Genomic DNA, 14,630 nt, shown 5'->3' with positions numbered 1-14,630 from the left:
GTGACAATGTCAGGGAATATTTTTCAGCCCCATTTACTTCGTTTATGTCTCATCATGGGATTCTTCATCAGTCTTCTTGTGCTCATACTCCTCAACAAAATGGGGTAGCTGAACGTAAGAATCGACATCTTGTTGAGACAGCTCGTACTATCCTCCTCCATAGTAATGTTCCTTTTCGTTTTTGGGGGGATGTTGTTCTTACCGCTTGCTATTTGATTAATCGTATGCCCTCCTCTGTCTTACACGATCAGATTCCTCACTCCCTTCTCTTCCCTGACCAACCACTTTATTTCCTTCCTCCTCGTGTCTTTGGTTGTACTTGCTTTGTTCATATTCTCACTCCTGGACAGGACAAGCTTTCTGCCAAAGCCATAAAGTGCTTCTTCTTGGGATATTCCAGACTTCAGAAGGGTTATCGTTGTTATTCCCTTGAGACTCATCGATACTTTATCTCCGCTGATGTCACCTTCTTTGAGGACTCACCATTCTTTTCCACCACTTCTGAGTCTCTTCTTGTTTCTGAAGTCTTGCCCATTCCCATTGTCTCCCCACCTGATGCTATGCCTCCTCGACCACTTCAGGTTTATCATCGTCGCCCTCGTGTCGTTGCTCCTCTCCCTTTTGCTGAGGCACCTGCTGACTCACTTCCTATCCCTTCGGCTTCACCTGCCCCGGCTCTGCCTTCTCCTAATGACTTACCCATTGCTGTTCGGAAAGGTACTTGCTCTACTCGTAATCCTCATCCTATTTACAATTTTTTGAGTTATCATCGATTATCTTCACCCTATTCTGTTTTTGTTTCTGCTATATCCTCTCTTTCTCTTCCAAAGAGCACCCATGAAGCTCTTTCCCGTCCAGGCTGGCGACAGGCAATGGTGGATAAAATGGCTGCTCTGCACTCTAATGGCACTTGGGATCTTGTTGTTTTACCCTCTGGTAAATCTACCGTTGGCTGTCGTTGGGTCTACGCAGTTAAGGTTGGTTCTGATGGTCAGGTTGATCGCCTTAAGGCCCGCTTAGTTGCTAAAGGCTATACTCAGGTTTATGGTTCTGATTATGGTGACACATTCTCCCCTGTTGCCAAGATTGCTCCTGTCCGTCTGCTTTTCTCCATGGCTGCTATGTGTTCTTGGCCTCTTTATCAGTTGGATATTAAAAATGTCTTCCTTCATGGTGATCTTGTCGAGGAAGTTTATATGGAGCAACCTCCTGGTTTTGTTGCTCAGGGGGAGTTTGGTTTAGTGTGCAGGTTACGCCGTTCTCTATATGACTTGAAACAATCTCCTCGAGCACGGTTTGGCCGTTTTAGTTCTGTTGTTCAAGAGTTTGGCATGCTTCGCAGTACAGCAGACCATTCAATTTTCTATCATCATAACTCCTTGGGGCAGTGTATTTATCTGGTTGTTTATGTGGACGACGTTGTCATTACAGGCAGTGATTAGGATGGTATTCAGAAACTAAAGCAACATCTTTTTACCCACTTTCAGACCAAAGACTTGGGGAAACTCGAGTATTTCTTGGGAATTGAGATAGCTCAATCCAGTTATGGTGTGGTCCTTTCCCAAAGGAAGTATGCTTTAGACATCCTGGAAGAAACCTGTATGTTAGACTGTAAACCGGTAGACACACCTATGGATCCGAATGTCAAACTTGTACCAGGACGGGGGGAGCCTTTAGGAGACCCCGAGAGATATCGACGGCTCGTAGGTAAATTGAACTATCTCACCATTACTCGTCCAGACATTTCTTTTCCTGTGAGTGTTGTTAGTCAATTCCTACAGTCACCATGTGATAGCCATTGGGATGCCGTAATCCGCATTCTTCGATATATCAAAAGCACACCAGGCCAAGGTGTGTTGTATGAGAACAGAGGTCATACTCAGGTTGTTGGTTACACAGATGTAGATTGGGCCGGCTCACCCACAGATAGATGTTCCACTTTAGGGTGCTGTGTTTTTATTGGAGGTAATCTAATATCTTGGAAGAGTAAGAAACAAGATGTAGTGGCCAGATCTAGCGCTGAAGCCGAGTATCGAGCTATGGCTTTGGCAACATGTGAACTCATATGGTTGAGACATCTTCTTCGAGAGTTGAGATTTGGAAAGGATGAATAGATGAAACTCATCTGTGATAACCAGGCCGCATCACATATTGCATCCAATCTAGTCTTTCATGAAAGGACCAAGCATATTGAAGTTGACTGTCATTTCATTAGAGAGAAGATCGCATCAGGATGTGTTGCTACAAGTTTTGTTAATTCAAATGATCAACTAGCAGACATCTTCACTAAATCTCTCAGAGGTCCTAGGATTAAATATATTTGTAACAAACTTGGTGCATATGACGTATATGCTCCAGCTTGAGGGGGAGTGTTGAATATAATGTATTTATAGTGTATAATCTTTCCTTGTTAATATAGGTCACATGTATGGTAGTTACATGAATGAGAATTAAGGTTTTTCTTCTTTTTCTCTCTCTCTCAACAACAAAGATACCCCAGCTAAGAGCAAAATAAAATTAAAAGCCCAAAGTTTTGTAAATCACTTCTCTTGATAAAGTTCTACATGAGACTTAGATTGACCAACTAGTAATCAAGCAACCAGTCAACTCCACAAACTTCCAAAATCTTGAATGTTTTTTTTTTTAAAAATAAGCAAAAGAATTGTATTACGAAGAGGCGCTAAAATAGTGACCCAAAGATGTACAGTATAGAGACACTCACCCCCTTATAGCTGAACCCAAAACAACAAGAAAACAAAAAACCTTCTCCCTCACCGAGAACCCATCCAATCTATAAAATCTATTAAGGTCGAAGGACTACCTTTTATCAACAATTTGGTCTCCGACCACAATAAATACACAAAAGAAGTTTTCAGCCTTTGGATGGACAACACACTATCTTCAAAGGCAATTCTATTCCTTGCCTTCCAAACGGACCAAAACAAACATAACGGACACACGTGCCACACAACCTTACATTTTTTACCCACAAAGGACCCCCTCCACCCTAAGAGAGTTTCCTTTACCAAAGAGGGAAACACCCAAGACACTCCAAACAATGAAAAGAACAACATCCACACTTCCCTTGTCTTTTCACAATGGAGAAGGAGGTGATCGATAGATTCCTTAAACGTTTGGCAAAAAAAGCATCTATTAGCTAAAGCCTAACCCTCTTCTGAATTCGGTCCAAGGTTAGGAACTTTTCCCACGAAGCCTCCCATGCAAAGAAACTTAATTTAGGCCGCACACTAGAGTTCCATATAATCTTCGAAGGAAAAGAAACTGGAGAGTCCAGCTGCAAGGCTCTATACAAGGACTTAACTGAGAACAAGGCATTCTTCGAGTCCATCCACCTCACCCTATCTTCCTCATCCACATTTACCTTCTTCCCTCCCAAACAACAAAACAACCTTTCCACCTCTTCCATCTTCCAATCATTGAAAGGCCTAGAGAAGCAAGGGTTCCAACTTCCCCCTCTTTCCCTAAAAGCTGTCCAAACTTCATTCACCCAAGCCTCTTTAGAAGTTGCTAAGGCAAATAAAGAGGGGAATGACTCACACAAAGGAGTAGTTCCACACCCCTTATCCTTCCAAAAGCTCACCTTCCTTCCATCTCCCACCACAAAGTCAAATCTAGGGGTCACTAGGTGCCCAACTTTCTAATTGCTTTCCACAACCCAACTCCATAAGCCTCCCTAGCCTCACAAGAGCTCCACCCACCTCTTTCCTCCCCATATTTCCCTCTAATCACTTGGTTCCAAAGGGCCTTTCTTCCAAAATCTTGAATGTTCTGGAATGAGACTTTGTAATGGGTGACTTTTAAATACCACTACCAAGAGCATCAAGTATGTGAATGTTATGAGATGAAATTGGTCATGATTAAGGCATTTCAGTAGCACTACCAACAACAATAGATCCGCATCGAAACAACATCACTTATTATATATTTGAGCCTCCTTTCATTGACCAGATACTGATAAATACTTGAGGCCTCACTCAAGTGGCAAGGGATTGGGATGGGGATGTGTGAATTCCAGGTACAATTTCAACAGGGAAAAACAGTTAAGATGGTGACATAATCCAGCATCTACTTCATTCTTTGGTAAAGTCAGAAAGAAGAAGAAGAGGCTACCCTTTTACTTTTTTAATTCAAAAACAAATATCTGAAGATTCCTCAACACATACTCATTTCCCTAATATATATATATAAGGGAAAAGATGACAAAGGATTTCTATTAATCTGACTCAATGAATTGTGTACATGACTGCTACTAAATATATCCATGAGTAAGGCTAGGATCAAGGTAAAAAAAACTAGGAAGAAAAAATGGGAAAATATCTGTCAAATTCTTATAAATAATTTACAGCCATAGAATAATCTAAATATAGGAACAAATCAGCCTTAATTAATCCTAGAATTTTAGGCTATTCAACCAAGTTTGACTTCATATATTTAATAGTAAACTCCTTTTGGCTGTATGGCCTGCTTTGATTCCAGATTCTTAGGACTCCCCTCAAGCTGGTTTGTAGACATTGACCATTCCTAGCTTGCCAGGAATTCCCTAGAATTGCGGCTTCAGTAGACCCTTAGTCAGCACATCCACTTACTGTTTTCCAGTTGACATGAATGATGTACAAATAAGCTTGTTATCTATCTTTCCTTTAATGAAATGTTGATCTACTTCGATGTGATTTGTTCTATCATGTAGCATCAGATTGTAACCTATACTTATGGTAGCCATGTTGTCGCTGCACAACTTCATAGGTCTATCATTCTTTATCTTAGTTCCTTAGAGAGATTTTAACCGTAGGAGTACAAAAATTCCTCAGGCCATTGATCTAAACTCAGCTACTACATTAGATCATGCACAACTAATTGTTTTTTTGCTTCTCCATGTCACCAAATTGCCTGTAAAAAATGTGCAGTACCTAAAAGTAGACCATCTGTCATTGATACACCCGCTTAGTCAGCATTCATGTATGCCCTCACCTCTCAGTTGCTGGTGTTTCAAAATAGAAGTCCTTCCCCAGGTGCTCTCTTGAGATGTCTCAAAATTCTTACCATTGGATTCATATGTTCTTCATTCGGTGCATGCATAAATTGACTAACAATTCCAATAAAAAGGCAATATCTGGTCTAATACAAGACAAATAAATTAACTTGCCCACTCTGTTTAAAAAATGGTAGGGTTTTTTGTCAATGTTCCCACGTTGTGATTAACATCAATTACGGTGTCCACTGGTTTGCATCAAAGCATTCCAGTTTCTTTTAATAGGTCTAGAGTATACTTTCTTTGTGACAAGAAGATCCCTTTCTTTGATCTAGCCGCCTCAATGCTTGGGAAGTATCTCAAATCTCCCAAAATTTTAATTTTGAATTCTTTAGCAAGGGAATCCTCCATGTTTGTAAAACATTGTGAGATCAACTTGACTTTGGAAATATCTTTTTTCATGGAATGACTTGGTAAATTTTTCAAACCAAGTGCATGTTGATTGCTTTAATCCATAGAGAGATTTTTTTCAATCTACAAACCTTCCTTTTCCTAAACTTTTCCTCAACTCTTCCTTAAAGCCAAGTGGCAATATAATGACTCGTTCCCAATTGGGAAAATATTGTTTGCTTTGGGCCTAAAGGGCTCTCACAGTTTTAAAACATGTTTACAAGGTTAAAAGGAGCTCATACATATATAGCATTAAGATAACACAATGTTTGGGCCCAGAGTGAACAATATCTACACGATAGGAAGTGGATTGTTATAAATGGTATCAAAGCCAATCCCACACCCTAGTACGGGACTTTGTTTGGCCTTGTAATCTTGTGGAACACAATGAGGACATTGTGTCTACATGAGCCGAGGAGTGATTGTGATATCTTGACGCTATATATGTATGAGCTACTCTTAACCATATAATGCGATTTAAAGCTGTGAAGGTCCTTGGGTCAACAGCAGACAACATTGACACAGTTAGGACTAGGTCATTACAGGTAATTTCATGTATACTTCTTTCTCTAAATCTCCATGAAGAAAAACATTCTTTTCATCTAGTTAGTGTAGAGGAGACCATTCTTGAATGGCAACAAGTGACAAGAGAACTTGAACTATGTTCATCTTTGCAACTAGTACAAAGGTTTCTTGATAATTGATCTTGTAAGTTTGTGTGAATCCTTTTGCAACTAGTCTAGCCTTGTATCAATTAATTGTTCCATTTGCTTTGAATTTCACTATGAATATCCACTTGCATCATATAACCTTCTTTCTAGGAGGAGGTTCCACCAAGTCTCATGTCCCATTTTTATGTGGGGCTCTCATTTCTTTTTGAGTTGCTTCTCTCCCTTTTTTATCCTTCAAGGCTTCCTAAATAAAATTTGGGATACTCACACTAAAGAGCTTAGCGATAAAGACTTCAAAGGATGGATTAAGCCGACTATAGGAACTTAGCAGTAAAGACTTCAAAGGATGGATTAAGCCGACTATAGGAAACAAAATTAGAGATAGGGTGTTAAATGCAAGTCTGAACACTTTTTCTTTGAACAATAGGAATATTCAAATCAGATGAAAACTCATGAACAGATTTATAACTTAGGAAATTTAGGGACTCATTTGTGTTGTCCAAGTTTTCCATGTTCTGTTAAGGGGTTTGGCAGTGAGGAGAATTGCTAGCTCCTTTATTCCTTCTCGAATACACTTTTATTTCAGCTTGTTTTCTTGGTTCATTTTCAGATTCTGAAATACCAAACAAGGAAGATCAAATAAGAGGGGGAAGATTTGGAAAATAGAAACCAGTAGGACTTCCCAAAACCGATCTTCCTGTCTAAAACTCCACCTTTGAAGAGAAGGTTTGGGCTAGTAAGGTTGTTTTTCAAAGAATTTGATATCTGTTGTTATACAGAATTTCTGGGGTTCTGGATGAAAGCACTTGTAACCCTTTTGACTTGGTGAGCACCTTCAAAGATACATTTAAGGGCTTTGGGATCCAATTTATTTTTGGTATGATTATGGTTGTGAACAAAAGCAACACAACCAAAAATCTTCAGTGTAAGGGAAAAAAAACGTGGCTAACCATAAGGAAGAATTTCTTAAGCATGTTCATGGGTGTCTCAAATGCAACAGTGCAAGATGGCATTTTGTTAATACGATATGAAGCTAGCAAAATGGCTTCACCCAATATTGTATAGGAACCCCTGACTGAAACCTTAAGGCCTTAGTAACCTTAAGTAGAAGTCTATTTTGATCTTTGATGTCCTGTATATGGAGTATAAGTAGAGAAAAGATTTGACAAACCTGTAATATGATCAGAAGCACCTAAATCTATGATCTGAGGACCGGATATTTTTGTGTAGGGTAGAGAGAAAATTACCCACTTGAGCTAAATTTCCTGTAGATGGAGAAGGGGTTATGAATTTTTGGAGAAACTCCAATTGTTTCTTACTGCAAAACTGGAGATCCAAATGTAGTAGGCTGTCTAATCTTCTACTGTTTAGCCACCTAAAATCTTCTACTGTTTGAGCTTGTTGGTTTGTTTCCTCTCCCTCATCCTACCAGAGGCAATTCATAGCATTGATAAGTCATCATTGTCTGGTCTTCTTGCTTTGTTTCACGAGCCTTATGTTTCATATCATACAACATTGAGTTGTTGTCCATATTTGAAAAATGCAATATTAACATCCCATATTTCTTTTGCAGTTGAGAAGAACATACCCCCTGACTGATTTCGGTCTCCATGGAATTGACTATCCATAACATCACCATGAAATTTTTAACATCCCATACAGCATAATTGGGATCAATTGCACTTGGAGCCTTCTTTGAGCCATTCAAATATCCCATACAAATCTCCATGGAATTGACTATCCATGACATCACCATGAAATTCTTAACATCCCATACAGCATAATTGGGATCAATTGCACTTGGAGCCTTCTTTGAGCCATTCAAATATCCCATCTTGCCTCGACCTTTGATGAAGAACCTTACTGATTGTGCTTGACACATAAAATTTTACCCATGGAGCCTATGAGTGGTAATCCGAATAGTAGGACTTCTGTGGAACCAGAAACTTATCCCATAGTGACTTCCTTCCCCTTATACATAGCTTTGGACATTGTCCTCTAGCAGCAATGTGGGCCACTTAAAAATTTTCAGAACCTAAAAAAGGGGCTCTGATACCATGAGGGAAAGATGAAAAAGAATTCTATTAATCTCACTCAATGAATTGTGTACATGGCTGCTACTAAATATATACTCAAGTAAGCCTAGGATCAAGGCAAAAAACTACAAAGAAAAAATGGGAAAAAATCTGTAAAATTCCTACAAATAATTTACAGCTATAGAATATTCCAAATATACGAACAAATCAGCCTAATTAATCCCGGAATTTTAGGCTATTCAACCAAGTTTGACTTATTATCTTTAATAATAAACGCGTCCAGGTTGTATGACCTGATTTGATTCCGGATTCTTAGCAATATATATTTATTTATACACCTTGCAAAGCCTCACAAAATTTCAAGTTACTAAATTAAAATATTCAAGGTACCAAATTTCCAATAGATCTTTATTCTCATAACAACTTATTACTGGGAAAACTTTCAAAAGCTCCCAAATCAACTAAAAACTTGACAAATATTCCTAAAATATGCAAAAACTTCAAGAAATATAGAGAGTCGATGTTCTTGCACTCTTTTACAATGTCAATCATGCAAATATTCAGTACTAGATAGCATGGGACCATTTCATTGAAATTCTAGCAACAAAAAAGCAGAGTAAGTCCAGTCATTATAAACAAGTCATCATACCTCTGGTCTCTCATCAGCCCCAAGTTTCTGAAGTAATGAGAAGACAGAGAATAGCAACCTGTCACGATTAACTCTATTCATCAAGGGAGATTGGTCATCAAATTTATCAGCAAAGTTGAGAGTCTTCTCTTCCTTTCTTTCACCATCCATTTGTTTAGGAGTAGAACTCATATCCATAATTTCTGTAATTTGTAGCAGGGCGGAAAGATGAATTTATTTGTAGACTCTACAGAAGATACAATTGACTAAAAATAATAGTTTTAAAATAACAACTGAACCTGTTTCCTCGGCAGGTCCATGGAGAAGCCCCTTTGCAATAAAATCAGTTGTAGTCCATAAAAGGCCTATTGCTGTCAAACTTATATTCAACTCAGTCTTTTGAGCACTATATGCTCCAGTAACATCTATACATCTGCATAAATCATAGTAACACTAATGTAAACGGAAAAGGTTATCAAAAGGTATCATGAAGAAATAAACAAATATATACTAACAATTAAACATTGATGAATACCATAAATTGCTTGTTATCATTGATATTTTCTCACATTTTGAAGCAATTTAGTGGACATCATAGTCCTTAATTAGCCAAGTTTGCATTGTCCTTCTATGCAGGTGGTTCTCATGGTTTTTAAGCTTGATGTAATTCTTTGTAGGTTTTCCCTTCAAGATCTCAAACCTGGATGACTTAGAAAGAAAATTTTGAGCGGTGGGATAATTTCAGAGAGTTCAAGAAGGTTGCAAAAACATTCGGAACTGAGAACAAAGTAGCAAGATAAGAGGAAGCTTACATAACTCCTCTACAGACCAGATTTTGACCAATTTGGAGTTTGCAACTATTTCAGGGGGATAAAGATGTCCAAATTGAGTGAAATAAATTTTGGAAATTCTAGACTCATAGAAGAATGGATCTGACAATTTTCATCAACTGAGCTCATTTTCCCTACTGGAAAAATCACACAAATCAGAAAAAAAAAAAAAATCTGCTGAAAAGGGGTTTCAGGCTTAAACTGATGAGAAGGTCCAAACACCCTTAAAAAGGCTCAAAACTTCTTACCACTGCCAAGGGTTTGGAAAGGACATATTAAACATCTTTTGGTGGCTGAGAAAGGGGATTGTGACCAGTTTGAACAGAGGAACAAGGTACACAAGGAAGAGAAAAAGAGTGGTAGCAAGGTGTTCTCCTTTAGCACGTCTATGAAGATTTCCTAGAGTTTTCTTTCTTTCTTTACCTTAGTAGTGTTAGAACTTGATTATCTTTGATCTAGGAATCTTAGATTTGATTCCTAGGCTCTCTCGTGCTTTCTTCAATCTGCAAAAACTCAATCATGAATTGTCACAATTTTAAAGATTCAATTCTTGAGTTAAGGATTATTTTTATTATTTTTATGATGTTTTCAATACTTTCTATGCTTGGTTAAGGTTTTGGCCAGGGTGAGGGTAACATTGGGACTCTGAATACGAGGCTAAAAGAGTGCTAAACATAAAGAATTGATTATGCCCAGATCTGATCCATCTGGTGCCCACAAAATTTAGAAAGTAACTCTCTTCTTGTGCCTAAAGAGCCAGTTTGCTAAATACATGTTTATATCCCTAATTCTTGGCACTAGTGTTGAGATTAGTGACTATTGTTGTTAGAGTGAGAAACGCATTGATCTAGAATGTTGAAAAATTGGGTATCAAACGGAGAAGACACCTTTTGCAAAATTGAAACCTAAAAGTGATTAATGAATATATCTTTCACTTGGGTTGAGGTAATCATTAGGCCTAAGTGTGTACAAATAAGGGCTAGTGTGAGGATATCAATGGGATCCTGAGCCTTAGGACTTTTCATTGTTGATAAAAATTAGTTTTTATTCATTAATTTTCTACTATTCTCCTACAAAATTCAACTATATATCATTGATCATTTTAGAAACAACTCTCTCTATAATCTATTCTTCCATTGTTTTTTATTTATTTATTTATTTATTTTGGTTCCAAGTTTTTCACAAGCATTCCCTGTGGATACAATCCTGACCCACTGGGTAAAGCTACTGGCCAATACCCTATACATCAGGTAGAACTCCAACGCAATATGAAGGATCAATCAAGCATATACCAAAACCTTACCCTAACTATTTGGGGTTGGCTACATTTTTTTTTTTCGGCTTCTTCTATTTGGATTCATGTTTAGTTTTAAATCAGGGGTTAAAACATAAATTCTACTCAAAAGAAACTTTAGAAGATCACAACCTGGCATGAAAGGAGAGTTAAATTTAGGAAAAAACCCAACAGAACCACAAGTGCTTTTTGCAAGTAAGGTACACCAAAGATATAGCATTTAATAGAAAACCTATAGCAAAGATATAACATCAAAACTATTGGTAGATATCAAGAGTAATTAAAAAACACCAAATATTTGGGGCACAATAACTATCATCATTACCTGCACAGAAGAAGGATTTATTATCTTAAACTGCCATAAGAAATTTAAAACTTCTAAACAGAATTTCTTCATTTCCTTGGAGATTCAAACATCTGAGGTGGTAGCATGAAATTCTCAAGCCAAGTTAGGTTTACATGAACCTATTAAAGTGTGATGTGCTGACTTGATAAAAGTTTAGGAGACATGCAACTTTATATGCCCCATGTACGATGCAAGCTTATCACCTTGGCCTGCCTCTGTGCATATATGAGCATATACACATGTATACATACGTGGATAAGGATTCACCTAATTCATTGATAACTAGCTCTTATATTAATGAAGATATATTAAATAAAGCACAATTATGTTTTGAAGAATTTCTGAATTCCTTTATTGATTCTTTAGGTACACACCATACACATATATATACACAACTGATTGAATAAGAAAAATCAATCTAGCTTGATTCTCTCCTAAAATTAGGAAACTGAATCATCCTAAATGATCTCTCCTTCTTTATTCCTAAAATACTTTCCTAAATTAAAAAAACCCTAACTTTGAATGCCAAATTTCAACACTCCCCCTCAAGCTGGAGAATATATATCATATAATCCCAGCTTGCAAGTTAAGTCTTCAAAGTTAGGCCTAGGTAAAGCTTTGGTGAGGATGTCTGCGGTTTGGTGCTTGGTAGGAACATAGTTCAATCTAACCGTCTCACTAGTCACCTTCTCTGTGATGAAGTGTCTGTCAATCTCAACGTGCTTGTCCTGTCATGATGCACGGGGTTCTTTGCTATGCTTATAGCTGCCTGATTATCACACATCATCAGAATTGGAGATGAACTCGTTTGCCCCAGTTCACTAAGAACCCTTTTATCCAAATCCCTTCACAGATTCCCTGTGCAAGAGCTCTGTACTCAGCTTCTGCACTACTTCTGGCTACAACGGATTGCTTCTTACTCCTCCAGGTAACAAGATTTCCCCAAACAAAAGAACAATATCCAGAAGTGGACCGCCTGTCAATGATGTTTCCTGCCCAATCCGCATCTGAGTATACTTCAGTGTCACGGTTCTCTGTCTTTCTGAAGAATAGACCTTTCCCTGGTGTCATTTTTAAATATCTAAGAATCCTGTAGACTGCTTCCATGTGTTCCTCAGTGGGGCTGTGCATGAATTGACTTACAGCACTCACTGCAAAGCCAATATCTGGCCGAGTGTGTGAGAGATAAATCAAGCGCCCGACGAGCCGCTGATATCTCCCCCTATCTACCGGTGTACTTTCTTTCTCGATACCAAGTTTCTTCTGACTATCCATAGGAGTATCAATTGGTTTGCATCCAAGCATACCGGTCTCCTTAAGAAGATCGAGTATGTATTTTCTTTGAGAGACTACAATTCCCTTCCTTGATCTAGCCACTTCCATACCAAGGAAATATTTCAAATTTCCAAGGTCTTTAACTTCAAACTCCTCTGACAAATACTTCTTCAAATTCTGTAATTCCTCCATATCATTCCCAGATAGAATAATATCATCAACATAGACTATCAATATGGCCATTTTCCCGGCATGAGACTTCTTGACAAATAGAGTATGATCAGCCTGACCTTGTTTGTAGCCCAGCTTCAGGACTGCTTTTGTGAATCTATCAAACCAGGCTCGGGGAGATTGTTTAAGGCCGTACAAGGATTTTTGGAGTTTGCAAACCTGATTCTTTGCCATACTTCCTTCGAAACCAGGTGGTATTTCCATGTAGACTTCCTCTTCTAGGTCACCATTTAGAAACGCATTTTTTATGTCCAGTTGTTGCAAGCACCAATCTTGATTGACAGCCAATGAGAGAAGAATCCTGATAGTGTTCAGTTTTGCAACAGGAGCAAAAGTCTCCTGATAGTCTATCCCATAGGATTGCGTAAACCCTCTAGCTACCAAACGAGCCTTGAATCTCTCGACTGATCCATCTGCTTTGTATTTTATGGTGAAAATCCACTTGCACCCACGGGCCTCTTCCCAACCGGCAAATCTGTGATAGTCCACGTCCCATTCTTCTCAAGTGCATCAATCTCATCTTGTACTGCCTTCTTCCATTCTGAAATTTTTAATGCCTCTTGTATTGTGTTGGGAACCTGAGTATCATCAAGAGAAGTAGCAAATGCTCTGTAAGATGGTGATAGCCCTTCATATGTAACATAATTCCCAATTGGGTGATCTGTACATCTCCTAACACCCTTCCTCAATGCAATCGGCAGAGTAGAATCATCAATGCTGGGAATTAACACCTCTCCAGCCCTATCCTCACCTATGTTCTCTTCAGGAAGACTTGAATTGGAGTCAATATATTGGCCACATGTTGACTGTGATCCGTGCTCTAATTCCTGTCTTTTCCTCCTCCTGATGTAAACTTGTAAGTTCTCATTAGCAAGTTGTGGGGCTATAGGTTGAATAGGCATGGGAGACTGGATGGTCATAGGAGATGGCTGGACTGATGACGGTATGGGTGTGGACAACTCAGTGGGCGCGAATTGAAAAGGATTTGGTGACTCTGAGTGAAAAGAAGGTACACCCTCAAGAAGAGACTCCCAAACTTGATGTTCATTCATGCTCTCCCCCTGAACATGAGATTTGGGATAGAAGAATACATGTTCAAAGAAAGAGACGTCCATGGTGGTGTAAAATCTTTTGTTGGTTGGAGAATAACATTTGTACCCTTTTTGGGTTGGAGAATACCCTAGGAAAATGCACTTATTCGCTCGAGGAGCAAATTTGCTACGATTTTGAGGATACACATGAATGAATGCCGTGCAACCAAATACTTTGAGTGGTAAATCAGAAGAGGCTACACGGGTGTGAGAAATTGTTTTAAGAAAAGTTGACGTGGGGATTGAAAGGTAAGCACTCTGGATGGCATACGGTTAATCAAATAAGTAGCTGTGAGAATAGCTTCCCCCCAGAAATAGTTTGGAACATTAGAGGAAAACATAAGGCACCGGGCAACCTCCAAGAGATGTCTATTCTTGCGTTCAGCCACCCCATTTTGTTGTGGGGTGTCAATGCAAGAACTTATGTGGATAATGCCGTGATTTTGAAGATAAGTACTGAGACTACTAGTAAAGTATTCCTTTGCATTATCTGACTTGAGGACTTGAATTTTGGAATTGAATTGATTTTGAACCATAAGATGGAAGGTTTGAAAAATGTGCCCGACCTCTGACTTTTCTTTCATAAGGAAAACCCATGTTACCTGTGTATGATCATCAACGAATGTCACAAACCATCGAGTGCCAGAAATATTTTTTATCCGGGAGGGACCCCACACATCACTATGTACTAGAGAGAAAACAGTCGAAGGTTTGTATGGGATTTGAGGATAGACTGTTCGAGTATGCTTTGCAAACTGACAAATTTCACAGTGATAAGATGCTGGATT

The 14,630-nt window shown here is 38.6% G+C and overlaps 1 protein-coding gene across 1 annotated transcript in view; it reads right to left on the bottom strand.

Annotated features, from left to right (window-relative positions):
• Window positions 1-14,630, bottom strand: part of LOC117929677 (protein MON2 homolog) — a 101,040-nt gene that overhangs the window by 15,603 nt on the left and 70,807 nt on the right. The window contains exons 30-31 of the mRNA XM_034850043.1: window positions 9,075-9,208; window positions 8,797-8,978 (exon numbers count right to left, since the gene is read on the bottom strand). Of these exons, the coding sequence (XP_034705934.1) occupies window positions 8,797-8,978; window positions 9,075-9,208 (316 nt within the window). The remainder of the gene's footprint in view (window positions 1-8,796; window positions 8,979-9,074; window positions 9,209-14,630) is intronic.

This window comes from Vitis riparia, chromosome 14 (assembly GCF_004353265.1).
Source record: "Vitis riparia cultivar Riparia Gloire de Montpellier isolate 1030 chromosome 14, EGFV_Vit.rip_1.0, whole genome shotgun sequence".
NCBI classification, from domain to species: domain Eukaryota; kingdom Viridiplantae; phylum Streptophyta; class Magnoliopsida; order Vitales; family Vitaceae; genus Vitis; species Vitis riparia.
The sequence above is the reverse complement of the archived record's forward strand: the minus strand, read 5'-3'. Positions and strand labels throughout refer to the sequence as shown.